The 17,436-nt window shown below is 39.5% G+C and overlaps 1 protein-coding gene across 1 annotated transcript in view; it reads left to right on the top strand.

Moving 5' to 3' along the window:
• LMO7 (LIM domain 7) overlaps positions 1 to 17,436 on the top strand; it is a gene marked incomplete at its 3' end in the record, with an annotated part of 133,644 nt that overhangs the window by 71,335 nt on the left and 44,873 nt on the right. Inside the window, exons 5-7 of the mRNA XM_080352510.1 lie at positions 15,436 to 15,466; positions 15,868 to 15,981; positions 16,465 to 16,663. Coding sequence (XP_080208636.1) covers positions 15,436 to 15,466; positions 15,868 to 15,981; positions 16,465 to 16,663 — 344 coding nt within the window. The remainder of the gene's footprint in view (positions 1 to 15,435; positions 15,467 to 15,867; positions 15,982 to 16,464; positions 16,664 to 17,436) is intronic.

The raw sequence follows: 17,436 nt of genomic DNA, 5'->3' as shown, positions 1-17,436 counted from the left end.
GTCTCCTGTTGCCCAGGAATGTGTTTGTGTGGTTTCCATTGTGTAAAAATGGTGTATTGCTGTCTGATCAGTCATAGGAGAGGCTCGCTTTTATCTCCTGGAGAAGGAATCTTTTTGATGGACATGTACCAAAGGCATGCATACCTTCCTTATAGAAGGAGCTTTTGTTTGCAGAATTTTTGTCAGGAAAGCAAATATGTTCAAGCTCCTAGAAACTGTTTGGTCAAGCTTAATTGCATGTAGGTTTTGGCATGCAGCATTTAATGGAACATGTTCCTATTATTTGTGCATCTTTAGACACAGGAGAGACTGGGCTCCTTGTAAGCTGAAATAAGGAGAAGTGAAAATGGTAGAAGAAAACTACTAAACCGTGTTTCTTCACCCATGAGAGAGTCTTCCAGCTAATTGTTTCAGGTTACTTCAGCTCTTGGTGCTGTGATTTCTTTGTTAATGCTACATGTTTAATTATATGAAGACTCCTCTTTCAGTTTCAAAACAAGTGTATTAAGATTAATCTTCACCTGTAAAATATTCCAGAATCTACTTTTACTATAAATAAAGAGGGGGTAGCATCTTGTCTGTTTCTAGTTCCTTGGCCATGGTGGTCTGCGTGCTGCTGCTGCTGCCCTTCGAAATACCTTTATGCTAACTCTCCAGCTAATTTGGGATACCCGGTGAAGATGCTTTCTCTCTGTTTTCATTCTCCCATTGCTCAGGCCTCTCTGCCAGGCAACTCACAAAACAAACAACAGCACTGGGTCAGACTCGAGAGAGCACATTTTGAGGTAGAGGGCAGGTAATGGTTGTAAAAGGTGAGTCTTTAATGGTATTACAAAAGGTAGCTGTAGAGGTTTCCATGCATTTGCTTGTTAATGTGTGTAATGCCCTGAACCTTGCATATATATAAAAAAATAATTATTGGGTAATTATTAGAAAAAAAAAATGCCTTGTACTTTCTTTGGTGGTGGAGGAAATAGCAGAAATAAGTTCATTGCCAGGATTTGAAAGTGTGTGGTTCTTTCTTAAGGGATGGTCAACACAGCAAGATGCAGGGACAAAGATGAGAGTATAAGACAAAATGGGTATAGACGGGCAACTTAAAAGCCTTGTAGAGGAGAGAGGGCAGAAAAAGAAACTGGCTCATTAAACAAAGCAAGTTCTGGTTCATTCTAATCTTTGTACCTGCAATAAAATTTATACTTATTTAAGGGAACAAGTATTGTGATATTGTGTTCATTGGATAATTATATGTTTATTTTTTATAGAGAATTGCTTTTTGGTTTCACTAAAGCTCTCTTACCACTGGTAGTGCTCCCTGGCCAGTCTTCAACTTGAGAAAACCCTTTGGTAAGACTTGGTTGTACCTGTGAAACACAGGAGCCTCTATGCAAGCCAAAATTAGCAAAAATACAAGCTTATTTTTTGAGAAAGCAGAATTTCAAACCAGTTTTTATTTCTGTAAGCTGCTCTGGAATCATGAGCGTGATAGTGATTATATTTTGAGGGGAATTGGTATGACACTCAAAATTATTGTGTTTGAGATTTTACACAGAATGAATTTAAATGTGCTTTTATGTATTTTAAAAAGCCTGTTTATTTCACATCCAATCTCCTGATTTCTCTGCTCTCAGCTTTCATCAATGTGAAAATTTCAATTTCACTGCTTAAAAAGAGAAGTGATTTGGAGGTGCTTCTGACAGGAGCTTTTTTTGAATCTTAGCAAAGAATGATACCTCTGTGCTTGATTTATTATTCTTTTTTTGGTGGCTTTCCTTTTTGAAACATTGCCTGGTTTTTGTTGGTAACTTTATTATACAAAAAAAGTTCAAATTTGCCTGTGTACCTATCCTGGGTCTGTTAGGGTTTTTCCTTCAGAGGCTTAAGTAATAACTATGTTACTTTTAATAATAGTTCAAATAATTACATGCTTAACATTCTGCCCAGAGTTCATGCAACAGTTCTGGATTTCTTTTCCTATGAAAAGCTTCCACAGATTCTTTCCTACTTGAAAAAAAGTTTGGGGTGCATAGTTTTACATGTACTCAATGTGCTGTTTTCCAAGCAAAGAGCTTTAAGTGTGGGGTGGCAGAGGACTTCACGTTCATCTTCTTTGAGCAATAAATATCTGACTACTGCAGTGGTTGTGAATCACTCTTCCAATAAATTAGCATCAAACAGATGGCTGATTTGTTGAATCATGAGCTGGTTTTGATAGTACTGATTTATGCTATTAAAGATGAAGCTTGCATAACTTACACTGCAGTATAAGCTATTTTTCCAATTTAGAAAACTTGTACACTGTACTATTCCACCATAAATGTATTTCCTTGATGATGAAGACTGTTACATGTCTTTGTACCTTCACTTGCCAAAAAAAAAATTCCACAACAGTGACTGTTATTAAATTTATTTTTAAAATGTATACTCTAGCAATTGGGCCACTAACTGCATCTGCACAGAAATGTGGAGAGGATAATATGTTAAGAACACTCCAGCTGTTGTTTCATGGCCTTCTCTACATATCCAATGGTATGCAGCAAGAAAGTGAAAATATATTGCAGAAAACTTTCAGTGTTGTGTGGATAATATGGTCAACAGTTTGCCATCTGGCAACCAAACATGATAATAATAAGGTTATCTCCCACGTATACTATCTGTGGGTCAAAGGGTGAAGGTATTGCCATCCCATTCTCCCTTCCTGTATTTTGTGGCGGTTGCTTTCCCGTCAAGGAGCAGCTGAGATTTGCTGCAGGTTAACAACCTGTTCCTAAAGCACCAGCAGAGACTGATTTATCCTCTCCTCACTGGAGGATGCTACTGGTTATTCTTGCATTGCACTGAGTGAAAAGAAGAAGGGGAGACCTTGGATGTTGTTCTGAGTCTCCCTGTTGCAGTGCGCATGTTGATGATGAGACCTCCAAGAAGGCTTCATGTGTGATTCTTCCTCATTTGTTCCAGGTAGGCTACACTAGAGTTAAATGTAATCAAAAGGAGAAATATTCAATTAGTTTTATCGAACTGCCTTTGCATTTCTCATCCTGTTTGAATTATAGCCTTAATTTGGAGGTGATAAGGTCTTGACTTTTCATCAAGTTGTAGAACAGTGAATATAGTGACAGCACTGTCGTTGAGATTTCTGAATCAAATAGGGCTAAAAACTGGAGATCGGCAGGGCTCCTTCCATAGACATTTCCAAGGTAGCAACTCTGGATTTAGCAGTCACTAATGGAACATGCATACTGTCCCTTATGAAGCTGAGCCTCATAGCAAACCGGTGCCATTGACATAGTTTGCAGTTTAACCATTTTTTGGTTTAATATTTGCAGTTATTAAATGCAATAATAATTGCCATTCACAGGGTTTTCAAGAGACCCTTAGTCTTTGGAAGCTGTGGATTTCTAGATGACAGTCTCAAGGTTTCTTTCAACCTTATCTGAGTCAAAAAGTCTGCCTGGTCTTTGTGTAGAAATGGTGAGGGTTGTTGGGGAAAGGATTTGTAGAAGAGCCTCTTTCAGAGCCCAGGGGTTACTTTTGTGTTTTCCTGGCTCTGTGGTTTGATTGACTTCTGGGAAGGATAGCTTACAACCACTGTGTGTATTTTAGGGAGCCTACTTCTCCAGTGCTTCATCTGGCTAGACAGTTGGTGAAATTCTGCAGATGGCTAACTGTAGTTTCCAAGAGTTGGTGCATATAGTATCTTCTTTCTCATGAGAAGGAAGATTCCTAAATTAGCGTTTACTCATGTACTCATTAAAGATGTTGGGAATATTGCCATGGCCTCACTTGAAGCAGAATCACATCGTTTTGTTCCACTCCCTGCCTACCACCCGACTTAGTTGTAATAGCTTGTTGGAGCATTTTGGTGGTGATTTAATTGGTGTATTAAGCTTTTTTTTTCCCCTCAGTCATCAGTTTTGTGGTACAAATTACATAGTTCACAACTACCAGTGAAAGAGAGGTGTGAGATCATCTATAGGTCCCTGGCTGGGATTGTTTTCCCGTATCATTAATTTTGTTAAGGTTTTTGTTCTCATCCTCCTCTAACTTTAGAACAGAAACTCTCAAATGACTAATAGCACATTTGGTTTCAGTAGGCTGGAATGCTAAGAACTGAGGTAAATTCTCCAACTTCAGAGGTATATGGCCAGACTTGCTTAGCTTCCCTCACCCAGGCTCCCTTCCCCCTTGCCTCCCACACAGGCTTTCTAACATTCTGGCAAAGCAAGTATTTGGACTTTTACCCATTCTCTCACTTTGCAGTAAAGAAGCATTCATTTTTCCAACATTAAAAACTTGGCCAGAAAAACCTGTCCCAAAAAAGCTTAATGTTTTGAGCAAATGTTCAAAAATACTCTCTGACTTGGCTGCTCCAAGTAGTCTTAAAGCACTGTTGTCCACTGGAGTGGACAAATTCTTTTTCCCTCAAAAAAAGCTAATTAAAAAAGCTAATACCTGTCCAGTAATATTGATAGCAAGAAATTGGATTTAGTAATTTTAAATGTTACAGATTTAAAACTGAAGCCATAAGGAACCTGAATAAGAGTAGTTACATCTTAGAGGAGCTCCCTTACATGTAAATGTTGCAGGAGCTGAAAACAGGAGGTGAGAATTGTAGCAAATATGGAAAATAAAATCCACTTATCTTAGATATTGTCTATTCCTCAAAACAAAAGGGCACATTTCTGCTAAGAGCAGTACTCTTTTTGAATTTCACTTGAGTTTTGTGTCTTGTTTTTTGTTCTAAATTATGTTACTGTTTCACACCATGTCTTCTGGACAAGGTGGTTCAAGGGAATATATCCTTTTTTAGCATTCTTTTCTGATAAGGGTGAATGTATTAACATTTGGTTCTGCATTAAGATAAGTGCTCTTTTCTGCCTCTAAATACATCTTCACAAATGAAGACAGATCAAGAAAACATAGGAAATAATAAACTTCTGTCTGTGTACCTCACTTCTTTTGAGCATGTATGCATCAACCTAAGTTAATAGAGAACTGACTTCAATACAGAGACGTCAGGTTCAGTCTAGTGGTTTCATTCTACTGTGCTCTGTGTGATGAGTGATGATGTTGTGCTCTATGTTGCTAGGGTAACCCAAAGAAACATAGAAAATATATGGCAAAAATTCAAAAAGGAAGCATTATAATTTCTTCAGTGCTTCTTATTTGCTTGTGGAATATCTTGCCAAAATATTACTGAGAAAACCCAGTAGTCCTTTAAAGTTTTTATACCAAATGTAGAGACTAAACTAAATCATGCAGTCGTGCAGTAGTGATTTATTTCTACTTAAGGACAAATTCCAACATCACTTTAACTTGTTTCCAAAAACTTCATCATGGAATAAACTGCATTTACCTTCTACCTCCATTTTGTCATCTTCGCTCTGTCCATCTCTATAAATAAATCCAAATTCTTTCCAAAATCTGAGCTCTATGACACTTTCCCAAAAGCTGTGCTTTTAGTAATCCCCCTTTAAACTGCTAAAGCATTTATTCTTTAGTAATATCACAAAAGTTGAGAATAAAAAGAGGGTCTGGGGCAGACACTGCCTCAATTCTTTGTCTTCCTGTACAGCACTTTGGCCAGCACTATGTTGGAATTTCTCTAGGGGAAAAAATGAGCCATCAGAAATCTGTGTAGTGACTCCCAGGTGCTGCATATCTCACATAGTCCCAAAATACAGGGGGTCTGTCTTCTCTCAGGAGAGTATATCCATCCTCATCATGCATATGCCTGGTGTTTATGGGTTGTAGCTCCCCTGAAGAGATGGTAACTGTAGTGGAGTGAGGTCTGGTTGACCTCCCACTCAGGGGCCATGGATCGATCATCTGTAGTTTCTGCTGTTAACTCTCTGTGAATCACCTCTACACTGAATTGTTTCCTGTGGATGTGTTAGAAAAATAGCAACCTGGCAGATACCTATTTGGACAGGTGAAACTTAATGTTGGCATAGGTGTGAACATAGCAATTCCCTGTATAATTTACTGTCAGTCATCTTTTTTTCTTTATCAGCAGATGGGTTTGTTGCCAAATATCCGGTATAAATTATACAGTATCGACATGAGGTGTGTTTGTGTTTTGTTTTGTTTTTTTAAATCTTTCTTTGCACACCATGATAAGTTAAATAACCTCCTGAAGTTGCTATTGGGTGTTATAAGCTGTGGTAAACCGGTTTACTTATACACAAGACATTTGTACATCACCACCTGTTTGCTTGACACAAAAATAACAAAGGATCATATCTACCAAATCTTTCCCTGGGCATGGACCAAGAGAGGATATTAAATACAGGAGGATGTTGTGTTTGTGTGTGATGTTGTTATTGTCTTTTCCCCCCTCTTATCTGATTATGGAGGCTATAAAAATCTGTCTCTCTGAGCAAGCAAAGCTGTGTAACCTGCCAAATCCCAGCTCTACCTGAGGGACCACCTCTGAATGCATTATCCAAATTGAACAATTGTATTAATCCTGGGCGTTGAGCATAAGAGGCACACACAGGCAGTTGCTATGGAATAGTTGGTGGATGGAAAATTTTTCACCCTAACTTACCTTGCAGTAGCTTGTTTATCTGTACCCTGAGTTGGTGCAGAGGTGCTTGAGTGACACGTTAGAGGGAATAAATGAGTCAGTATTGAGGACTGTTCTACAAAATCACCTCTGGTATCTGTGTGTGGGGAGAGACAATGTTGAAATACTGTGGTTAGGTGTGAGAGTAGGAATAAAAAGGACAAGAATTTTGGAAATGATTAATTTAATAATTGCGAAGAAATATCAGGCAATAGAGAAAGTGGATTTCAGTATTGTCTTGAAAAAATGCTAAACATGAGTTGCCATGGTTGCTGCAGTTTAGCTAAAGCAGATAATATACTTTATACAGATTTTTTTTTTTTTTTTTGGCAAAATGCTGTTGTGCTATTTCCATGCTAGTTAACAGCTGTACCTTCATGTGTTTTTGTATATATGTCTAAAAACTTACGGGATCACACTTAATTGCCTATTTTGATAGTTATTTTTGAGAGTGAAACACCAGAAGTCTATGCTGCCATCCAGTGACACCTGGACAGGCTGGAGGACTGGGCAGGGAAGAACCTGATGAAATTCAACAAGGGCAAGTGTAGGGTCCTGTACCTGGGGAGGAATAACCCCAGGCACCAGTACAGGTTATGGGAGCACCTGCTGGAAAGCAGCAATGCAGAGAAGGACCTGGGAGTTATGGTTGACAACAGGTTGACCATGAGTCAATGGTATCCAAGGGTGCATTAGGAAAACTGCCACCAGCAGGTCGAGGGAGGTTCTCCTCCCCTTCTACTCTGCCCTGGTGAGGCTGCATCTGGAGTACTGCGTCCATTTCTGGGCTCCCCAGTTTAGGAAGGATAAGGAATTACTGGAGGGAGTCCAGTGGAGAGCTACAAAGGTAATTAGGGATCTGGAGCATCTTTCTTATGAGAGTGAGAGAGCTGGGTGTGTTCAGCCTGGAGAATAGAAAGCTGAGAGGGGACCTTATCAATGCCTACAAATATCTGAGGGGTGGATGTCAAGAGGATGGGAGCAGACTCTTTTCCGTGGTGCCCATTGACAGGATGAGGAGCAACAGACACAGGCTGAAGCACAGGAGGTTCCATCTAAACATGAAGAGAAATGTCTTTACTCTGAGGGTGCCCTGGAACACCACTGGAACAGGCTGCTCAGGGGGGTTGTGGAGTCTCCTTCTCTGGAGACATTAAAAAACACAGCTGGGCACATTCCTGTGTGATCTGCTCTGGGTGAACCTGCTTTAGCAGGTGAGCTGGACTAGATGATCTCCAGAGGTCCCTTCCAAACCCAAACACTCTGATTCTGTGAGTGACTCTCCAGATATACCAACTATTCCTTTTGGAAATAATACTAATGCTAGTATGTGTTCCCTGTATGCTTTTCTATCCAAACTAATCTACAAAATTTACACAAGGTGGTCTGGTTTAGTGGGAGGGAATGAAAGGAAATTATCTTAAAAACTGAATGCAAGAGAAGTTAACACAGATGATGATTAGTAGGATGAATTCAAGACTGTTGATTTGGGCGGGTGGTAGAACTGAGAGGGTGTAAAATCTCAACAGTCATAGAAGATACAAGGAAGGAAAAAGGGAGAAGTGGTAACATTTAGTATAACCCTGGTACAAAGTCAACTGGATTATATATAGGGTAAAAAAAAAGATTAAAAAAAAATCAGGGATGTAAAAGAAGGAGAAATCCATCCAAGTAATATACTGTGTGTAAATAGTGATATGAAAGTTATCTGTCCATCTAAGTTGCTGTGTATTGTTTGTTTTATTTATTTTTTCTTTCCTCAAAAAGCAATTAATTTCACCTCTGAAATTCACACATCCTCTCAAATGTGATTGAACTGCTTGATTTCCTTTGGGAACTCCTAATACTCCATGTGAGCTTAGAGTCAACACTGCAGCTTCTAATTCTTTGTGTAGAGAGTCCTTCACTTCTCATAAAAGTCAATGGGTCTTCTCATGCTGTTTGGCCAATGTATACGGCACGCAACTTAACTTTCAGAAGTAAAATATCCGTGATTTATTTTTGCCTAGATACCAGTCTAGAACTTGAATTTAAAGTAACTAATACAGACTGGAGAATATTAGTGAAGTTGTTGATTTTTATAGAGTTTTAGGAATGGAGTGCCTAAGAAAAAGACTCAAAAAGGGACCAGTCATAAAAGTACACAAATTATTAGAAGTACTTTGATGTTTCTTTAATATACCTTAAAATTTGAGCAGGAAGCTGCAGGATCCTATCGATCTCCTCTTTCCCTGCAAGTTTTTGCTGCAGCGATGCTCCATCGCTGTTCCCCGGCCCACGTCATCTGGGGATGGTTTTTAAGGGTTGTTTGGGGGTTTTATTTTTATTTTTTATTTGACAGGTATGTATTCTACCCTGCATTATTCTGAATATTAGTTTCCTCCTTACGGGGAGCCTGTAGATTAGATGGAGATATGAGGAAGCTGGCAGAGATGGAGTACTCAGGGAGGGGTCGGAAAAGAGCGTGAGGAAATGGATAATTTGAGTGTCCGGTGACTTGCTGGGGCTGATGCACATTTCTAGAAGTGCCTGTTTTTGTTTTGATAAGGCATTTAAGAATAGCGTGGAAGTATAATGGGTGAGATCAGCAAGGAAACATCGTGCTCCAGAGGTGGTATGAAAGGACGGGTGCTGAGGCGATGGACGAGGACGCGTTCCCACGGAGGGTGTTGCCCGGCTGCGTTCCTTCTCCACCTTTCCCCTCTTGGGCATCTCTTCTCCACCCCTCAGCCCCTTCATTAGTAGGTGAGGGCACAGAGTGGGGACAAGCTGCTCTGTCATCAGGGTCCACAGAGCTCCTTGCTGTCAGGCAGTGGTTTTGCAGGGGCATGGAGAAACACTTTCTGCTGTCATTTTATACCTAACTCTGTGTGGTATTACGATGTAAGTGGCATTGGGTCCAGTGAATGTGTTGCTATGGAAAATACACATGCTTTTTATAGTCAAATAGAAAGGTGCATTTCCAAAAGCTGTTCTTCAGTGCTGCAGCCATAGCCCAATCATTTTATTTCCAGCGATCTCGGCAGTGAGCCGTGGCTCTTGGGGTTGAATATCAGTTCACTAAGAATCCAAGTGCCGGAGGAATGTCCTCATGTTCCCGTACCCATGCGGCAGCCCCATATTCCACTGGAGCCTTTCTATTCTCAGCAGCACGTGGGAATTCAGTGAGATCCGATAACAGCCATATTAATAGCAGTTGAGTAGGTGGCCGAAGAGGTTGAAATTTAGCACAAGCCTGCTGCTAGTTGGGCAGCCGGCATTTGTCTCCTGCACAGCATACTTTGGTGGGGGTGGAGAATCCTTCAAACCCTCCGACGTCCTCCTTGGAAGCGTAAGTGAAGTTGGCTTGGGTTGGGCTAGAGTGCCTGGAGCTTGATGAGGAGGTCTGGAGCAGGCTTGTTCTTCAGCATGCTGATCCATTCCGGTTCCTAGGTCAGGACATGGCTCTTCCAAGCCCTTCGAAGGGCACCTGGGAGTTAGAACTGCTGCCTTGGTGGGTGGAAGTTCAAAGGGATGGCACCGATACTTCTTTTTAAACAGAAGTCTGTTCAAGTCCATGAGGTCTGTAGTACCGAGGAAGGGATGGAAAACAGATAGCTTTGGCAGCTGTTGGAGTTTCTAGGGCATTCGTCATCAAGGGAAGGGTTTGGCACTGGGCAGGGTGCATTTGTCACTGGCACATTCCTTTCTATCAGTAGGAGTGTCTCTGTCCCTTCTTTCTCCCCGTAAATGGATTTGGATTTGTCTTATCTCTTTGGGCATGGGCATGACCATATGGCCTGTTCTCATAACATAACTCTTATTTAGGGGAGCGGGATTCAGATATAGTTTTTTTTTGTTTTGCTTTTTTTTTTAATCATAGAGAGATATCTATACTGTAAATACATTTCTACATGAGAAAGAGACCCTCAGAAAGCCATGCTTTCTGAACAGGTTGCTGTAAAATAATCTTCCATAATTCTATTCCAGTTTCTTAGTATCTTGGATTTGATTTTGAGCTCCATGTTGATGTTATCCCTGGAAAATAACTAAGTGAAGTGCCAAAGCAGATTTGACGTAATGAAGTGATAGTTTCTCTAGCTTAATAGGTGTTAGGATGTGAGGGAACCAAACCATTATTATGTGTTAGGAGAAGAAAATCCAAACTATAGCATATATTTGTTAAAAGTCTTGAAATATGTCAACCTGAAAGTACCTACTTTTGTTTTTTTTAATGTCAGGAGTCACTAGAGTTGTGTGTTAACATTGCCAACAGATACATTTCATAATGGGTTAAAGTCTAGTTCCTGATTCCTTAAAGTACTGTGGTCTGCCTGCTACCGTAAGCTGTATGACTGTCTTGTACGATACTTTTTATTAAAAATCATTTTTAAAGTACCTCAAAGTGAATTAAAACAATACCAGCAAGCTTTCCTCACTCCTTGGCATCAGTAGATGAAGGGAAGTACAAAGCATCTCTGGCTGGGGTTTCCTCATGTGGGGACTCTCCCAGAGCTGGTGTGTGGAGCAGGGTCCTCCTTCACTGATCCTTGTGCCCATTCCCTTCTGTGCTATAAAATAGATGAGCGAGTTAATTTGGGGTTTGAAAACGTTTATTAGGAAAAGCTCAAACAGAGAAACAGTTGCATTTCTCTGGTCCTGATGCACCACGTGGAACTGCAGCGTGATTCAGTCGTGTTGGCATAACCACAGGTGCAGCAAACAGGAGCGGCTGGAAGAGAATGGTAGACCAGGAAATCCTTAAACTGGAGTTGTTGCCAAAGCTTTTGTATTCTCAGGCTGGGGCCTTGGTGACTAATTTTGCAATTTAACCTTGAGCAAACAGCAGAGCTGGGAATAAATTCCTTGAGTTGCAGCTCAGCCTGCTGATCTGCCGTGTCGCTTTGCTTTATTCTTCTAGAGTGGTCCTTGTTAGGGTAACATCTGTCGGTCTGTGCTGTCTGGTCGTAAGTGGTGTCTGTGAATATGCGTTACATTCAAACATAACACAGGTGTTTGGTGTCTAAGTATATCACCTACTAACAAGTGACAGCCATTTCTGTCCCATTTGTCTTTTTTCTGTTTGCTAAGGGATTCACACAGATGGGATGATTTACACAGAAGGTGTTATTTCTCCACAAGTGGTTATTTCACATCTTTTTGCATCAGTTTTCAACTTGGAATCCTACAGTTCTGCTTCATAATTATTATAATAACTCCCACATGTTATCTCGTGGCCTTTAGACTTTCATGCTGTGATTGATAGATATTTTCCAGGGTGGCTAAACTTGAAGTTGTACATAAACTTTTATTGAAACCACTGCCAACAATGAAGGTTCACACTTCGTGAATTAAAGTTGTACTTTAGAAATTTTGACACTGGGGTTAGATCAGGCAATGCAGATGACTGGCATTGTTTTTCTTTTAAATTTCAGAATGAATGCTAAAATATTGAGACTGTGGCAGGAGCAGATGAAGTATTTGGATTAGAATTAGTTCTGCAAGGTCTTAACCACCTTCCTTAGCAGCTTCCTTTGCTTAGTTCAGATGTCTTTAGTGATGTTGCATTGTTGGTGAAAAATCCTCTGAGAAGACGGAGAAGGTAATGTTTGAAATGACACGAAGTGGTTTAGTAAGTTATTGTTTGGACAGGATCCAACATCTTTCAACAGATTGTTTTTAAGATGTAGCCTTGGCTGTGCCCTCCTGAGCAGAGCAGCAGCCTGCTTATAACTTTCAGCACAGTTGGCATTTGTTTGTTCAAGCCAGAAATTAGGTTACACAGAATAAAAATTTCATAAAGAATAGAGTGTGCCAGCTGGACTCTATGATGATTTTGGATGAAAACATCAAAAAGTAGACTTCTTTCACAGTTGCCCAGTGTAGGATTGTTGTTTATTTGCATGGATTAAAGTACTTCAGCAAGTGGGTTACCCCTTCAGTTCCTAGAATAGTTTTCATAGGACAAAGTTGTGCTGTGTGTGCACTTCAGTGCTATAGACATGTTCAAAATGAGGTTATAATTGTCCCGGAGTGTTTAAAAAGCTTAAGGGCTACATTGCTGAAGTTCTTGCATCCATCTTCTGATTTCTTCAAATGCAGTGTGAGAAACTAGAGGTTTTCAGCTCTGTTTAGAGACAGACTTGGGAATGGGAGCAGAGGGGAGAGCAGGAGCTCACTGTAGGGTAACAGCAGGTTGTCAGAGAAGGCTGGGTCGTGCTTCCTCTCACAACAGCACAGAACTTGCTGTGCTTGATGTTGGTGTTTCTGTCTTGTCACCTGCTATGAACGGTAGTTGCTCAGAGCTATACACAAGACCCCAGTTGAATTCTTAACATGTTATGGCATAGTATTTACATTTTGATGACACTTTATGAAGGAGAAGTTCTATTTAATGTAATTATTTCATTTTGTGTTTTTATTCACTTAGAGTTAAAAACTTGTTTGCTTGTTGATACTTACAGGAAAAATTAATTCCTCTTAAAAGCTTTTCATTTTGCATCACATTTCTATCCAATAGATACCTGCCTATCTCTTTTAAATGGAATATACCGGAGAGTAACTGGGCAATGGTTTGTGCATGTAAGCTCAGATATGCATAATGATCTTGGCCAGGCTGTATATATAAAAGACTCTTATTTCACTCAGAGAATGATAGCAAGTTGACACAAACTGCATCTCCTACAAGTTGCATGCCTTTTTGGCAAAAAAATGTATGCCTTTTGTTTTCCACAAATTCTAGGACAATACATTAGTCATCCAGAATCCTCTATTATTTTTTTCCCCTTAAGGGCCATCAAGTAATTAATATATGCCTCTATAAATAAGGAATGGATTGCTCTAGATTAACAGGACTTTTCTTCTTTTTTTTTTTTTTCTTCTGCTCAGACTACACGTATGTTGAAATTTGCTTAAAATGTTTGAAGACCAGTAGATGTAGTTAAGAGGGGAGTAGTAGTAACAGAAGTGAAGAAACTTTGCTCACAAAGAGTAAAGAACTTGTCCTTTTGCTTCCCTTGTTAGCTGAGCAAACATGTGAATGGAGCATGGTCTCTCGTTCGAGTGTCTAAAATATTCCCCTGCCTAAATTTTGTGTCTCAGCTACGCTCATTAGTTTACGTGAATGTCTTAAGCTTTGTGTTGTGTGCAGGCCTAGTGTATTTATGGTTATTCAAGTATAGAAAATATACTAAATTATAAAAACAGTTGAAGTGTTTTTCCTGTTGTAAACGGTTGACCTAAATGATTCCAGAGAGCTCATGGAAAGCAGACGTGGACACTGCCATGTTCAGTCATGTAGCTGTGCTCTACATGAAGGTTGGCAACCTCTTGTACAGAGGCCACAGCTGACTAAGGACAGAGTTTTTCACCATTTGCCAGGCTGCTTAAGTTTGGGAGCAAACTTTAAGGCATCCTTAGCAACGGCTTGCATGGCCTCTGCTTTTAGAATGGCAAATAATGGCAGAAATTCTGGCCTAATAAAAGGCTCTTGGACCTTGAAGGTAAAGAATGTAAACCTTTAAGATGGTGTCTGTCAGATGTGGGAAGCATAATGCTGATTCACACCACTACAAGAATAATTTTCCATCCTCTGCCTGGGAAACCAACATATCTCATGTCAGCACATTAGGTCCTGGACACAGTGTGTCGTACAGCATGGACATTAGACAATAAATCCAGGTAGTGAAGTTAAAAGAAGAGGATTTTATTTTTTTCCCCTCCAAAAATAGTCTCCAGTGAAAAAAAAAAAAAAAAAAAAAGAGTAACAATGTGTTTTGGAAATGGTTTAAAAGGAAAAATGTAAATATTTCACATTAAAGGAGAAGGGTTCCTCCTTATTTATCAGGAAGAGGTTACTGACTACAAAGCCAGTGACATCTCCGGCATGTGATATAATGAAGCTGCAGGTGGGGATCCTGCAGGTCAGATCCATTTCAGGACTCTGTGTTCCTGGCAGCCTGATCTCTTTACAATGTGGAGGACAGACATGGCAATTACAGCTGCACCGAGCCAGAGCGGGCACTCTCAAACTAGGAGGAAGGAGAAGGAGGGGACAGTGTGTGTTCATGCCTGTTGTCATGTTCCATCAAATACCGTATTTCCGTGAAGAGTGTCGTCTACCCTGACCAGGCCCTGTCATCAATTTGCCAACTTAAAACTGTCCCCTGAATGGTTTATTTTACCTTTTCCCTGCAGCCTTTGACTGTGTGTTGGTGTACTTCTGAGGTGTACCACAAATTCACTATATACATTAAAACAGTTTACTAATGCTAGTGACTGAATATTTGTGTATTTGTTTTTGAGAAACAGGTGTCTTACATAAAAGCAAACCAAACCGCTCCTTCCAGCCCTACAACATCTCTCTCCATATGTCCTGGTTTCAGTTGCTCATTTTTTGTCTGAAAAATACTCTTTAGGCTGAAGGATTCTCTGTGTGTGAGGCAAATAATTTGGAAAATCTAATACAATTAGGCAAAGAAAGTAACAGTTGAATCTGCTTTCATATGGAACTGAAGATCTTCCTCACTAATAGGGGCTTTATTCCCCAAAGTCATTAGCTTGTTTTTCTCTTTTATTTTGTTGGTAACTAAAAACCTTAGCTAATTAAAAAAGCTTAGAGCCTTTCCAAGTTCTCAAATCAGAAAGTGTAATACATCAGCTAATTTCTTGCTTTACATGCAGTGATTGAAATAGTATGGAGTTATGCCTGTGAATCCAAAGCTAATTGCCTTTTTAAAAAAAACCAAACAGTCGTAGTTGCATGTCTTATACTAGACTCTAATTGGGCTTAAAACCTTTTAAATCTTGAATAATAATCAAATTTTAAGTTGCAGATTTTAAAAGGTTCTGTTTTGTTTTGTTTTTTCTCATTCCCTGCCCTGCTTCAGACCGGAGGAGACCAACAGAAGAGTGAAAAATGTAAGACATGCTTACTTTAATGCTTTCTGAAACAATTTCATACTAATTCTGATTAAATATTTTTGAGACACTTCTGCTTGTGGCGCAACCATGTTTACCTTATTCTTCAATTGTTCATTTATCCAATGCAAATTTGTGCCATTTCAGGATGATCTCTATGCAGCTTACTTTCCCAAATAAATGTAATAATTCAAAACAGTACTTTTATCTGCTTACTTGAGATAAATAAAATGCATTGTAACACTCTTGGTGGAGATATTAGCTAATGCTGTAGAGAAGATTTTACACTTTATTGTGGAAAACATCACTAATGGCATTCTGAGATGCTTTTATACTGGTACATGGTTTGAGAGGAAAGTAATTAAGTTTATATTTTATTTTTTTCATTTGTTTGTTTTTAGGTTTTGATTACACTGTACTGGCTTGGAAGAAAAGCTCAAAGTAACCCTCATTATAATGGTCCATACCTCAATCTTAAAGCATTTGAGAAGTTATTAGGGCAAGCATTGACTAAGGTAAAGACTCCAAAAACAATAGTAAACATAGCCTGAATTTTATAGTTTACTGTCCATTATGGCACCAACTCAAAACAGTCTGTTGGGCATTTAATTTTTTTCTTAGTTTGGAGAACATGGTCATTTGTTTTGTTTGTTTTCCTTGCTATCAAAGTCCATATGAAAGAAATCATTTGTAGCTCACGCTGTTTTTTCTGCTAACTGTATAATCACACAATTCAGAATCCACCTGTTCTTATTGATGTGGTAAATTGTGAAAAGCCTTGTCTTGATTCCTTTTAGCTGAGATAAGAGAAACTTAAGACATTGTGTTGAATCTCCTATCCGGGCTTTTGTATATGTTGGTCTTAGGGTTTGCAGTAGTCATTGGTAATGTCTTTTTGTGCACTGAAAATGCATTTTAAAAATTTTTGAGAAAAAACTCACAAGTAGCACTTGCACCTTGTATTAATGCAAAACACCTTTCAAAACTTACTCTTATAGGCACTTGAAGAGTCCAGCCACCTGAACAGAAGTGGCAGGGATAGTGGGTACGGTGATATTTGGTACGTTGACCGGGGAGAGCCCTTTTCATCTTCTACTAGTCATAAAAGAGACGATTCCTTCGATAGCTTGGACTCTCTTGGTTCAAGATCCTCCACAAGCTTTTCATCAGATATAACCTTGAAAGGTGGCAGTGAAGGTATGTTTTTTCCTCTTTTAAACCTTCTGTTGACATATGTCTTACAATATGTATGGACCTAGTACTTTGAGTGCCCAGAACTTAAATTGGCTTGGAAAGCAACTCTAGTTTTGCAACTGTGGCAGTTGCGTTTTGCTTAAGCAAATATTGACCTTTAACAGTTGGTAGAAACAAAGCAATGTACACATGAATTTTCCTAGGACGTGTTGCTGGGACTCTTGCTCTCACAACTACGTTAGGGTGTGTGTACGTGTGGAGTATTTTCCCATAGTTCAGGAAGTGAAATTGCTAGATTTCAGACCCTGATGGGATCACCTAAAATTCAGCAGTCTCTTATCTTGTTCATAGTGTGGATATGTCAAACTCTATCTTTGCTCCATTGGTGAATATTCGATATTCGATAAGGTTTTTCCCAGCTAGGTTAAAAACTGAGTAGTAGTTGTCAGTTTTGATAGTTTGTCATAGAAAGAAGGATAACCAGAAGGTGTTTGACATGGCGTCCCTGCATCTGTACTCTAACCTGTGTATCTCTCCCCATTTTAAAATTCAATGCAAACTTGTCATGTAACTTAAAGTTATAAAAGTTACGAGCTTTTGGATTTTGTTCCATGTGAATAACTTAAAATCACTGGGCTCAGGCCACATGGAGCATTTTGAAGCTACATGTAACCATGCTATATATGTGATGTATCCTGGGCTTCTACTGGGCATTCATCTGGTGAGATGAGCATGTTGCTATACTATTTGCTGGTAACATGGCTCTGTTAGTAACT

The sequence above is a fragment of the Nesoenas mayeri genome (assembly GCF_963082525.1).
Source record: "Nesoenas mayeri genome assembly, chromosome: 1".
Taxonomy (NCBI): domain Eukaryota; kingdom Metazoa; phylum Chordata; class Aves; order Columbiformes; family Columbidae; genus Nesoenas; species Nesoenas mayeri.
This window is presented reverse-complemented; position numbering and strand designations above follow the sequence as displayed.